The following is a 13,655-nucleotide window of genomic DNA, read 5'->3' as shown; positions in this document are numbered from 1 at the left end:
CCTGCCTGAGGTTCTGGCGGTTTTTCAGCCACCTAGTGTGCATGGACCCTTAAATGACGAACCACTCTTTTTTCCCAATAAAATTTAAAATACTGTCCTAGGATTATTAAAAGTATAAAGAAAATGATCAATATGAACAACCAGAACAGCATTTTCTACTCTTAAGTTTTGATCATTACAGAGAACATTGAACCACTAGTATTGTTATCTAACATGACAAAGCTGAGACTCTGCTGTTCTTGACACAATCAGGCAGACACCCACATTCAAAGGCCTGTTTGGGTGGTAGCCAGTTAACCTACAGGTATATTTTTAGATTTCAAAACCCTCTCAAACACAAGGACAATGTACAAATGTAATGCATTTGGCATTCAATCAAAGACTTGTGGTACTGGTCCTGTAGAACCACAGTGTTAACTACTGATCATACATATATTTTTCAGCTTAACAAACACCTTAGAAGAGAATCAGGGTGAAGTGACAGGTTCTCTTAGGACAGTCCGCCTTTAACTGATACCTTTTCTATGATCGCCAACTGCTTCACTCATCTGCCAAAGCCCTCAGAAATACCCACTTCTAGGTCTGCTGGAGGCTGGAGTATGTAACATCATACTATTGGGAAGGAATGGTTTGACCTGAGTGGCCAATGGCCAATGGCCTTTGGTCAGGGCTTCAAGGCCAACAGAATGAGGGAAGAGTGCAGAGAAGGTAAATAACAATAGAGGAAGGATGCCCTAACAAGAGGACCTGTCCTTTTCCCCTGAACTGTCAAAGTGACAGCTTTAAGAAAAATCACTAACTGTTATCATTGAGAGGAGAGTGCATGTTAGAATGTTGCAGTTAATCATCCTTCCAATCCCAATGTACCGAGGAGCTTCCTTTGTATTCAAAGCCAGTGTGAAATCTTTGTCAGAATTCCGCTCAGAAATCTCCACCCGGCAGGACAATGGTTGGCTCTCCACGAGATGTGTGAAGACAGCGAAAGAGCAGTTCTGATGTAACCGGGAGGCAAAGTGCATAAATCTTATATTAGAGAGAGCTTTAGAGCATAAAAAAGCCCGCTAACAAGGAAACTCCTAACAATTCCGGGATTTCAGAGCGGTGCCGTGCGCAATTGTTAGCTGACACATTACACGTGTTGGGGTCGTGGCTCTGCTACATTTATTACAACAAAGACGCAGCTAATAAGATTCAGTGCAGTGAAATCCTGACGTTTTCGGGGCTAGCAGAGCTGGAGATGTTGGCTAATTGATACATTTGGGTTTTCTAGCTCCAGTCGACCCCCTACCTATCCTGTTTCACATGTGTTTGCAATCCTCGCTATCAGTTTGTTCTTTGCCATGAAACTTGAGATCTGTCTCTTGGCATTCTGATAGTGTATCTCTAATGCTGTTCAATTCAAGGGTTTTTTATGACACTTCTTAACTGATAGTTTCATCTTTTATCTATAAGGCAAAAAATGGTGCTGGTTTATTTCTCCTTGAGAAGTCACTTAAAGAAGAAAAAAACAGTAGCAGTTATCCATAAAACTGTCTCTTTTTTGAATCAAGCTGTTCTTGGTCTGAACCGTTCCTGGCAGGTTATATGTCTACTTTAAAGTGTATGTAAACCATTGAACTCATTTATTCCTTTTGGTCTAGTAAATATATTGTACCATTGAAAGCATTTTGCTATATCCATTCAAAAAGTACAAACATACTTGCTGAACCTGCCAAAAATCTAGTGAGCTGATATTATGTGCTCTCTACCTCTGATGCAGTGTAATGACGTAATTCTGTGGACTACAGAAACATTCCATTACCCCCTCCCCCCTTTTCCATGTCATGGAGCTGAGGAGAGGGAAAGAGCTTCTATTGGTCCAATCCTAGGGTGACAACGCTGTTCCTCCATAAATATAATAAAGTGAGTGAGCATAGTCACTTTAGGACACCAAGGGATAGGTATACTAAAGGCAAATACAGTGTGCATTCTGCAAATGTAGTTGCTCCAGAGCTTAGCAAAACAGGTAAAGCTTCACTATACAAAGAACACCTAATCACATGCAAGAAAAATAAAGAAAACTGCATTTTTGCTTGCACATGATTGGATGATGGAAACCAGCAGAGCTCCCCTCATTTACTAAGCTCTGGAGCAACTACACTTGCAAGGTGCACAGTCTATTTCCCTTTAGTAAATGTGTGTTCTGAAAAAGGAATGTGTGCCCTAAAAAAGAAACTAATGTAGCTACTGGTAAGCTGCAATATTTTATTTTGGGAGGGGGGTGTTACATACGTTTGAAAACAAACGTGTGGGGTTTTTTTTCATAAAGAGCAAAGCAATGGTTTCCCACCCCATCACAACCACCACCACATTACCAGCAGCACATACTCAACTTAGCTTTACCCCCTCCACTCGATTCAGAAGCAAATAAAAACATGCAGTACTTCTGGATATTATTATTGTTATACAGAATTTATAAAGTACCAACAGTTTACGCAGTGCTTTACAATGTAAGGGGGACAGTACAATTACAATACAGTTCGATAGAGAAGGAACTGGAGGGCCCTGCTCGTGGAGCTTACAATCTAAAGGGAGAGGGAGGTGGTACAAAAAGTAATAGCTCCTGGGGATGATCTGATGGAGATGGCTTGAGTACAGTTCTTCAGTGGAGGTGGGGTAAGCTTCCCTGAATAAATGAGTTTTTAAGGATCGTCTATAGGCAGACAGGGTAGGAGTTAACTGGACATACTGGGGCAGGGAGTTCCAGAGGATTGGAGAAGCTCTGGAGAAGTCATGGAGGTGGGCGTGGGAAGAATTTTATATGTTGGGCTAGCAGAAGCCAGTCAAGAGATTGGCAGAGAGAGACAGCATTCAGGGACTGGTTAGTAAGATGTATTAGTCTACCAGCAGCATTCATAATAGACTGAAGAGGAGACTGTGTAGGGGTAGGCAAGTGAGGAGGGAGTTGCAGTAGTCTAGTCAGGAAATAACCAAGGTGTTAATCAGCTGTTTTTTGGTATTGTTAGGAAGGGTCGAATTCTGGAAATGTTGTGGAGGTTGAGGTGGCAAGATTTAGACAGTGATAGGATGTGGGGGCTGAAGGAGAGGTCAGAGTCTAGGATTACACCTAGCACAATGGCATGTGGGGAGGGACCAATCGTTTTACGGTTGATATCAATGGTAAATTCATGGGGAGGAGATCAGGAAGGAGGAAATATTGCACTCAGTTTTAGAAAGATTGAGTTTGAGGAAGTGGTGTGACATCCATGCGGATATGTCGCTCAGTAAATTTGTGATACGTAAGGAGATTGAGGGGGTAAGTTGAGAAGTTGAGAGATAGATCTGGGTGTCATCAGCATAGAGGTGGTATTGGAAGCCATGGGAGGTTATCAACTGACCCAGGGAAGGTGTATAGAGAGAGAGAAGAGGAGGGGCCTAAGGACTGAGCCTTGGGGTACCCCAACAGAAAGAGGAAGAGGAGCGGAGGAGATGGTATTGTATGTGACACTAAAAGTGCTCTGAAATAGATAGGAGGAGAAACAGGAAAGAGCAGAGTTACGGAGGCCAAGGGAGTTGAGTTTACTGAGGAGGAGCTGGTGGTCAAGTGTGTTAAAGGTAGCAGAAAGATCTAAGAGTATAAGTATGGAGTGCTGGTCATTGGTTTTAACAGTTGGAGGGGTATGAGACTTAGTTCCCTTCCTCTTATGTGAAAGTGCTGGTGTTTGCTGCTGATTGACCCACTCACCTGTAGGTGGGAGAAAGTCATCAACGCTGGGTAGCTTTGACTAGAGCAACTCAGAGCTTACAATGGGGTTTCTTTTCCTTGCCTCGGGCAGCCAAATACAGAAGCAGAGAAAAGAGTAAATGTGTGTGAAAGGGGGGGGGGGGGGGGGGTTGGGGGGGGGGCATTAAAGTGAACTTGTTTTTTTGCCCTGAGTGAGCAAATTACGGGTTTGCTTTAGGGGGAACCTGTCATAAAGTCATAGGCAAGGTTCCTGTCCATTCTTACCTCCTTGCCTCCTTGAGAACAAGCCAGCATTTCCTTCCTCCTCTTCACACACTGTTGTTTGGGTTCACGTCAAAGCAGATTTTGCAATAAAGAATAGGGATATTTGGTTCACACATATTGCAATACATGCTTAAGCTGGCCAACTGCATCAAAATAATCCCTCTATGGCCAGTCCTACTCTGCTCTGCCTACGCAAATGCTACTGTGGACACACTGCCAATATAGGGGAAAAGACAAAGTGGGGGAGAGATACCAGCTACCAAAATACAACAAACAAGATATACCAGAATTTCTCATGCTCTACATAGGTGGCAAGAAATTGACAGGTGCTTCAATTTATGCTAACCCTGATTTTAGAGGCACCACTGAAAAAAAACCACAGTTGTCAAAAAAGCTTTAACAATTATCTTTGTATGCAATTCCTGTTCATGATTTAGATACATAGCCCTGCTTCTATCAGGTGAATATTGCTAAAATGGGTGAAAATTTAAGACACATTCATTTCCTTGCAGGCTATAAATATAGACAAAGTTTGTTGTCATTGTTACCTTGATTAAATACTGCAAGGACCTGTGCACTGAGGAAACATTGAGGTCAACCAATATATCCAGGGCCTCCTAAAATAGCTTGTTGCTGTCATTGGTTTTAGAATAGATTTGTAGCACAGTCCAGGCCTCCAGAGAATTTCTGCAGTTTTCTCTTATACATTAGGAATACATTAACATTCACCGTGAATGTATAGCCCATGGATGCTTCAGAAGCTCTTGGAGAACCAAAGTGTCAATCTGAACTTTTGTTTGAACAGGGTATATTATTAACTAAATGTAGTGAGCATGTGAAATAAGTAATAATTAACAAAAAAAGATGTTTTATAGCTTTTTGCAGTATAGTCATGTCAATGAAAGCTGATTGGTTGATTGGGTAATTTGCAACACACTATTATATATGTTAAAGGGAAAGTAAACCTAAACTTTAGAATCACTGTCACTTGTCTTTTCTCCATTTTGTATAACCATGCCTTGTTAACCTTGCTGGGCTACAGATTATTATTATTGCACAATAAGAATGTTTTTATACATTTTTTTTTCAATTTGTGCATGTGTGAAGGACAAAATATTTATGTGAGAACTGCGACAGATAGGCAGGTTGTATTTTTTCATCCAAACTTGTATTCATGTTTTAGAGAAAGATAGAGATATCCTTTTGTCCAGATGGATTGACCAACCTTGTATAGTTCATGTACGTACTGCATGTGTTGAGTAAAAACAGGTTGACTTTTTGATGAGCAATCAGAATGGGTAGTACAGTATGTAGCCCTCCTGCCTTCCGCAACACAAACATGTTTTACAAACATAGGTTTACTGGCTTCTGATTTAAAGTAAAGTTGTACTATGGCTGTACTAAGCAAAGTAACTGGTTCACTCCATAAAAGGGACAATAAAGTGTGACCATCCCCACAATCGTCTGCTATATGATCTGTAACCAAGGTTCTTGTGGGACCTACCCAAAGTTTTGTGGACTGTCTGAGTAAGCACAGCATTCTGCGCACTCTCCTCATCCCCACATAACAGTGCTTAAACCTGGTGATTTGCCAGTCACAGGCCAAGCACTGCATTGTGGGGCAGTAGGGTGATTGTCATGTTCCCCAGCAAAAACATACAGGTAGTCTGATGACAGAGCAGTGAGGGTGAATATTGGCTACTTATGGTCTCCTCGGTAAAGTAAGAAACTTTAAAGTAAACCTGTCAGATCTTAAAAAGTGTAAAATAACAGTACTGGTATTAGATTGTAAGCTCTTATGAGCAGGGCCCTCTTAATCCTCTTGTTTTGATTGTTTTGTAGCTGTACTATCTCCCTTTATATTGTAAAGCACTGCACAAACTGTTGGCGCTATATAAATCCTGTATAATAATAATAATAATAATAATAATAATAATAATAACTGCAGTGTTTATCTTCAAGCCAACCTCTAGTAGGCTCTAAATCCTGGCCCTCCTACTGTTAAACCCTGCCTCTCAATTCAGTGCCAGAACTTTAATGGCTAGTTACGACTAGTTAAACATAGAGGGAGTAGGGCTTTTTTGTAAATTTGCTCAGCAGTCATGGCTTAGGCAGGCCATACACTATACAATTTTCTGTCCAATGTCTGCCCAATTTCCTTTAGATTTACCATCAACTATGTAGTACAAGGGCCTGCCTAATTGGATACAACTGAAAGTTGTTATTTAGGTTTGACCTCCTATTATATGGTTTCTGGTAAATCTAAAGCAATTTTCTAAAGAAAATTGTATAGTGTATGGCCAGCCTAAGCCTAGAATCCATGGGGGTTAATTTACTAAACCTGGAGAGTGCAAAATCTGGTGCAGCCGTGCATGGTAGCAAATCAGCTTCTGACTTCAGCTTGTTCATTTAAACGTTGATAAAAATCCTGCAAGCTGATTGGTTTCTCTGCAGGGCTGCACCAGATTTTGAACTCTTCAGTTTTAGTAAATTAACCCCATGGTCTGTTATTAACATTTATCCCATGTGTTTATTTACCTCCAATATTTACAACCCTTCTCTCTGAAACCCTCTCAGAAAATGGCCATGCCTGCATTGTAAGTTCCTATAGACTTGAATAGGACTGTACTCCTACACTACAAACTGCAGGTGCTAGCAGTATGTTCCCATTCAAGTCTTTGGGGACTTGGGTGTGGACTGGTGTAGCCAAAGCTGGAGAGGATTACAGTCTGGAAGAGGCCACCACTGTCATGTAGAAGTAACAAAACACCTGGGTAGAGGGTGTCTGGATTAGATTAAGTCAGGAGTTGGTAGGCATTGTGAACTGGTGGTTGTTGTACAAACGTGAATTTGTCCTTTAAAGTGGTAGTAAACTCTCATTTTATATTTTTACCTACAGGCAAGCTTATAATAAAGCTACCTGTAGGTAAAATTAATATCTGCTAAACATTCATCGTTTAGGAGATATTCCACAGAGCAGCAGCCGGTGACATCTACGGGGCATGAGCTCAGAAGGAACGGCATACCAGCATGACGTTCCTTCAGAGCTGTGTGCCCTGGATGAGATGTCATTGGCATCATTGGCAGCTCAGCCATTCAATCAAGCCACAGCCCAGGAATCCAGAAGGAAGACCGGGTGAAGATGGAAGCGCCTGCAGCGGTGCCAGCGTCTTTAATAATGTGCTAGTATGCATTGACTTTTTTTTTGTTTATCGAGTTTACTACCTCTTTAAGTTATATAAGAAATAAACCGAGCTTAGCTATGTGTATGTAATGAATGTTTTGAGAGAATATTTTTTAAATTACAATGGCCAACGGCCTGTGTTGACGAGCTTTAGTTCATCGGGCGAGTTACGCATTCCCTAACAAGTCTATAGGAATGCAAAACCCACTTTAAGCAGGTCAAATACAGGTAGAAAGAATGTCGGCTGCAGGTCAAACGTATCTGTCAATCAATTCTAAGTGATCTCAGAAGCATCTCAAATTGGTGTCAAACAGATGCCATTGATACTAGCCCAAAGCATGCCAGCATATGCCCTAATGCAATTTAAATAACAAATTCAACTTGGTGAAATGACCCTGCTGTATTATGTACAGAAGTTTGATAGGAAAAAAATGTTTCATGCAGTTGCACTATGGATCTGCGTCTGATCTCAAAGTAGGGTGCTAAATGTATCTATGTTAGTATGTCACATGCACAGTGTGTTATGGCTATACATAGTCACCATTTTATATGGCTGCACCAAGGCAAATACAAATATGCATGGGCGTTCGCATGCTTGTGAAATCCCCTTTCCTGACAGAGGGCATGCACACAATGGAACTTGTAAGAGTCTTCCTTGGGTAACCTGGACTCACCGCAGGCTCCAGATTGGCTGTCGATACATTCACTGTGAACAGCGATTACACTAAGTGGGTGACTGAGGCCTGCAGTTTAGCGTGTCAGCCTTAATAATCGAATTCATGCCCTGGATTTAATTGCTCAGCTCTGTTTAACCAATTAATCTCTGTAAAGATCCATTGCATAACACTTATGTCCCACACACAATGACCACACTTAGCATTGAATTGCTGTCAGAGCGCCATTATGAGCGATCATAGCGTGTTGTACGCCTAACTTTTGTGTGTGTGAAGTATATTGTCATTGCGCTCCACATGCTTCATAGAAACACTGACAAGTTAATTACATCTTTTGTGCCTTTGTTTATAAAGCTGTGACAGAGAGACGTTACAGAGGATTGGAAACACACAGCCATCCCTTGATTGGTTAATTGGCGTCTCTTTTGTTTCTTCAGTTAATTACGCCGCACGCCATCAGAGTACAGACCCCTCCCAGACATATCCCCGGCGTGGTGGAGGTCACATTATCCTACAAATCCAAGCAGTTCTGCAAAGGGACGCCCGGGAGATTCATTTACACAGGTAGGCCTTGTTTATTTTCTTGCTTTACTCTCTAGGGCACCCGTATTTACCATTGAACTCAAGGCTAACAGGCAAATGCATCAGAAAATACTTTTTAAGTTTCACCTGGATGTGTATTTCTAGCGAGTATGGCTTGATTTTTCTCTTCTGCAGTTGAAGTGAAACTACAATGCACCTGAACACCACAAAGTGAAAGCACTATTTAATTCATTTTCAATATTTAAAGCAAACTCGCCCATCCATCAAGGAATCCATGCTTTATTTGCTGAGAAATCACACCCCCTAACATTTCTGGCCGTGGCCATCTTCAGTAAGGGCAGATAATTCAGGTAGCATTTACTTCCTGGAATCCATCTGCCCTTAGCTCATTTATGCAGGCAGCAGGGTGTGCTTAGCTGAGAAAACCCCTCCTCCCTACTTCCTCTCTTGATGATTCTTCGGATGAATGATATCATTTGCCTAGGCATGGAAACCAGGAAGTAACTGAAGAAATGTAAAAAAAGTTTAACACATGTAAATATGATATATTTTCCTACAGTGGCGGACTGACAACACATGGGGCCCCCAGGCAATAGGGAATCATGGGGCCCCTGTGTCCTTGCCCAAACTCAAAAAAGCCTATGAAAAAGGTATCAGGGGCATCTCATGGGGCTCCCTACTGAACCCGGGCCCTCTGGCAGTGCCCGACTTTCCAAATGGTCAGTCCGCCCCTGCTTTCCTATGTACTAATGCTAGCAGCATACGTATTACAAATAGTCAATGTTGATTGAGAGGGTGAAGTTCCACTTTAAGCAGCACAGAAGGTCATGTAGCTGCCCTCAGCCAGTGATTGGACAGTGAAAGAGCAGCAGTAGACTGACAACCTCATATTTGATCGCTTGTAAGCATGCTCCTTGTCAGCAGATGTGAATGCAAATCACCTGATTTGCTGAGAGTGCTGCCCTTCCCTGTCCCAGTTTGGGGTACTATACAGGCAGGCATAAGACATTTTATTATATTCATGCTAGTTACATTTAAAATATGTTATAACTTTTTACAGCTAATATAAATAGATTGCATTTATTGTTGTTTTAAATATCTGCCTGGAGATGAGCTTTAAAGTATAACTAAAGGCAAAACTTTTTATTTATAGTTGTAAATGGAGTGGAGAGATGCTTGTCAGTTTTTATTCTTGTCTGTGCCCCCGTTAACCACTTTAGCGCCGGCCCATAGCAGAAATACTGATACAGGGCGGCAGCGGTGTGCAAAATCACGTATATATGCATGATTTTGCATTTCCGGGTAGGGGGTGCGCGCGAGGTCCGCGCACATCCTACCCACGCCGCCGTTCGCGGCCACGGCTGTCAATCACCGGGTCCCGGCTGGTGATTACTCGCTGGCGCCTGGTGATTGCTGAGGAACTCCGATAGGGGGGAGAACTGTTAGTAAACAAAAGAGTTCTCTTCCCTGTCAGCTCCTGCACACTGCTTTGTATGGCTGTGTACAGCACAGCCATGCAAAAGCAGTGTGACTACAGTGAAGCACAAACACAGAACATCAAGTAAAATGGCACATAGCACACAGTTAACCCTTTGATCGCCCCAGATGTTAACTCCTTCCTGCCAAGTGTCATTAGTACAATGTCAGTGCTTTTTTTAGCACTGATCACTGTATTGGATGTCAGCGACACCAAGTCAGTTCCCCCCCAGTGTCAGAATGCCCGCCGCAGTCCCACAGTCCCGCTATTAGTCTCTGATCGTCGCTATTACTAGTAAAAATTAAGGAGAAAAAAAAGCTCAGTATATATACCGTCATTTGTAAACGCTATAACTTTCACGTATACCAATTAATTTACACATATTGGGATTTTTTTAGCAATGCCATGTAGCAGAATACATTTTGGCCTCAATTTATGACGAAATTAGATTTTTACATTTTTTTAATGGACATGTTTAATAGCAAAAAGTCAAAATTATTGTTTTTTTGTCAAAATTGTTGGGCTTTTTTTATAGCGCAAAAAAAAAAGCACAGGAAATCAAATACCACTGAAAGAAAGCTCTATTCGTGGGCAAAAAAAGGACGGAAATTTCATTTGGGTGCAGCTTTGTATGACCGTGCAATTGTCAGTTAAACTAATGCAGTGCTGTAACGCAAAAAATGGCCTGGTCAGGAAGGGGGGTAAATCCTCTGGAGGGCAAGTTGAGATGCACCCTCTCTATTTATCCTGTTTACCTTTATCATTGAAAGTGAAAGTAAAAGGAAATGCGAAATGTTGGGTTGTCCCCAGAAAAGCAATAGAGGGGAAATCTTCCAATAGGGACACTAGTTCTGGTAACCTTGGGGTCCCCAAGAAATACCCTTTATTTGCAGGGATTTTCTCTTATTTCCTGTTTGGCTATGGGACAGGAAGTGAAGGGAAATCTCCGTAATGGGACACAGATGGCGAAAAAAAAATCTGATAGGAGTTATAACCCTCCCTTGCTTTATCCAAAATTAAAAAAAAGTTTTGTTTATAGTTTTACTTTAAGGGAGAGCCTCGGCCAAAATACAACAATATATAAGGAAGTATTGATGGCCTTGAGACAACAAAGCAGCCCTTACCAGCAATGCCATTCAATCCAACCTCAGTCCCAACTCTCATCTACATCTGCACACCTTCTTGACTGTAAACTGAAATTTTGCTGGAATTATGCAGTTGATAACTGAACACATAAGTGCAAAAGATCCATTCACCGACCATTCAACACAGAGACGTTTTGCAGTGAAATGAAATCAAATGAAGTCCACCCAAACTCACCACATCATTTGGCAGTGGGAAACAAAGACAAAAGGTTCACAAATAGATTTAGAGATGGTACAAATGTTACCTGCAGTGTTCCTTGGTCAGTAGTGACACAGGAACATCACAGTCCAAGTATTTTTGCTATAGTCACCAGATAGGCATGGTCTAATTTTTAGATAGACTCTTGACTGCCCATGAATAAACTGCATAAGGAGAAAATGTAAAAAATATACTTATCCTAGATCCCAGCTTCCTCCCATGGTGCCTAGGTGAGGGTGATGTCATGAGCCTTCTGCCAAGATCCTGGGAATGCTAAGGATCCCAAATCTCTCAGGAGGATTCAAGAGTGTCTTCCCTCGAGCTTCGGCCCTTTTTCAAGTGGGGTCATCTAATGACTGAATCCTCACCTTTTGATGAGTCTGCTTAAAGCAAAGAATGGTGGCACTGAAAATATACTACCACCAGAAGGGTGAGGGAGTACCCATAAAAACATAATTCATTAATTTTTCTAAAGGCAGATAGACTGTTCACTTTGCAAGGAGAGTTTCAATTTGCAAGGGAATCTTCCCTAGAATTTTGAGAATGAGGTTAAACTGCTGAAATCCATCATGTGCAAGCAAAGCATACTTTGTTTCTTTAAAATGTTGCTTTTTTTTATTCTCCTTGCACATTTTTGGGTATTCTTTGCAAAGTGAAATATCATTCATTCTCATTTACTAAGCTCTGGGGAAAATTCACTTGCAAAGTGAACAGCCTTTTTGCTTTTAGTAAATCAACCCCAGTATATTGCACTACACTTTTCAGGTATGCCAAACGGAGAGTAATGTTTGACAGCTTTCACTCAATAACTGACTTCTAGGTTGGATTTTACAATGCAGAAAGAGAAAATGATGGGGAGAACATACTCCTAAACGACTATCACCCCAGCTCTTCTTTCATAGATCATGGCACTAGTCAGGAAAAACAGACTAGAGAAGGGGTTCCCAACCCGAAATACCCATACCTTCAGGGGTACGTGGCAGGACATTTAGGGGTACCCAAAAAATATATTAATGGCAGACAAAGACAGTGACATGTCAAGGGGGCTACCACCTGCACTGGGTACCGCCATTCAGGGGGTGCCTTCATGGCCAGAACTTTTTTAAATTTTTTCTATAATTGTAAACAAAGTGTGAATTGGTAGTTAAGCAACACTAGGCAGCAAAACAGAGTTCAGAAAGCAGGAGTAGGTACAGAATGATCCAATGTCACCATTCTCCTGCTTAAGTTCCATCCACCGATAGCAGTCACTACATGCTGCAATGCCACTGGTTCTGTAGGTGTCTGCCAGCCCCCTTGGGTTTGTGCAGTAGCAGCCTGCTGAAACACTGGGGTCACATTGTACATTACAGCACTCTACACAACAAGTGTCCAACCACTTCAGGATTCAAGGGGAGCCTGGGCTGTGGAGCCTATTGGCACCTGAGTGTAAACTGCCTCCATTGGCACACCACTGTGTGACCACTACATTGCCACATTATTTGGCCCTGTGCTCGCCAGATGCTAGGTGCCCCTCCAAGAAGCATCTGCTGGTGGTCCAATGCACTCTAGGCCTAGGGAAAAACCTGGAGGCTGGAGAGGAATTGACAGAGAGAGGGCCTGGAAAGGAATCTAGACAGATTGAGTTATCTTGCTATATTTGTAGAGTATTACCTTAATACTTCATTGTTTTTTAATTCCACTATTGGGCCATATATTTACAGCTACAATATATACATTTGAAATACCAGCAACAATATACGTTACAAACATGTTGCTGATATGAAGGGTATATTTTATGGAAATGGACTGCCAATGGGTACACAAGTGAAAAAAGGTTGATAACCACGGCATTAGAGGAAAACAAGAAGATACTGAGAAAAGCAGAAGATGCTAGTTCCACATCAAGAGGCAAGCTACAAATTATCGGTGCCAGTCTTAGACCCTACATTTCCTTCATGGAGACAAGCTTCTGCCAGTGTGTTGGAGCTGTGTGTGCAGTACACAGCCAGTCTGCAGAAAGACTAGTTAGAAAATCACTTGTTCTGTGGAATGCCTCAGTCTGCCCCTGGCTGTTCCCTCTTAATAACTGATCAGCCAGGAAACAGAGATCAATCACAGAGGAACTGAGGCCAACACAAACATATTGACCAGAGCAAAGCCAATAACTGCCCAATGCAGAAACTTCATTCATCATCTAAACGAGAGAGAGGAGTCAGGAGAAAACGCAGACGCTACCGGGAACAAATTGTAGGACTCCTAAGACACTTTACTGCCCCTGCCGCTCTGTCCTGCTCCTAATCAATTACTACATTGCAGCTCATTTATGAGAGGAGGCAGGGAAAGAAAACAGTTGCAATTGCTACCAGAACCAAATTACTTCCACCATTATTGTAGTTTCTTGAATTTAAAGACCCAAGCGCACAAATGTAATATATTGCAGCTCAGCTATTCTTACATGTGGTC

At 41.9% G+C, this 13,655-nt stretch overlaps 1 protein-coding gene across 4 annotated transcripts in view; it reads left to right on the top strand.

Moving 5' to 3' along the window:
- Positions 1-13,655, top strand: part of EBF1 (EBF transcription factor 1) — a 530,057-nt gene that overhangs the window by 435,280 nt on the left and 81,122 nt on the right. For all 4 annotated transcript variants that reach the window (XM_089682858.1, XM_089682856.1, XM_089682857.1 and 1 more), the window contains exon 10: positions 8,284-8,410. In XM_089682858.1, the coding sequence (XP_089538984.1) occupies positions 8,284-8,410 (127 nt within the window). The remainder of the gene's footprint in view (positions 1-8,283; positions 8,411-13,655) is intronic.

This window comes from Staurois parvus, unplaced genomic scaffold (assembly GCF_062004578.1).
Source record: "Staurois parvus isolate SC_StPar_1 unplaced genomic scaffold, SC_StPar_1.0 ptg000298l, whole genome shotgun sequence".
NCBI classification, from domain to species: domain Eukaryota; kingdom Metazoa; phylum Chordata; class Amphibia; order Anura; family Ranidae; genus Staurois; species Staurois parvus.
The sequence above is the reverse complement of the archived record's forward strand: the minus strand, read 5'-3'. Positions and strand labels throughout refer to the sequence as shown.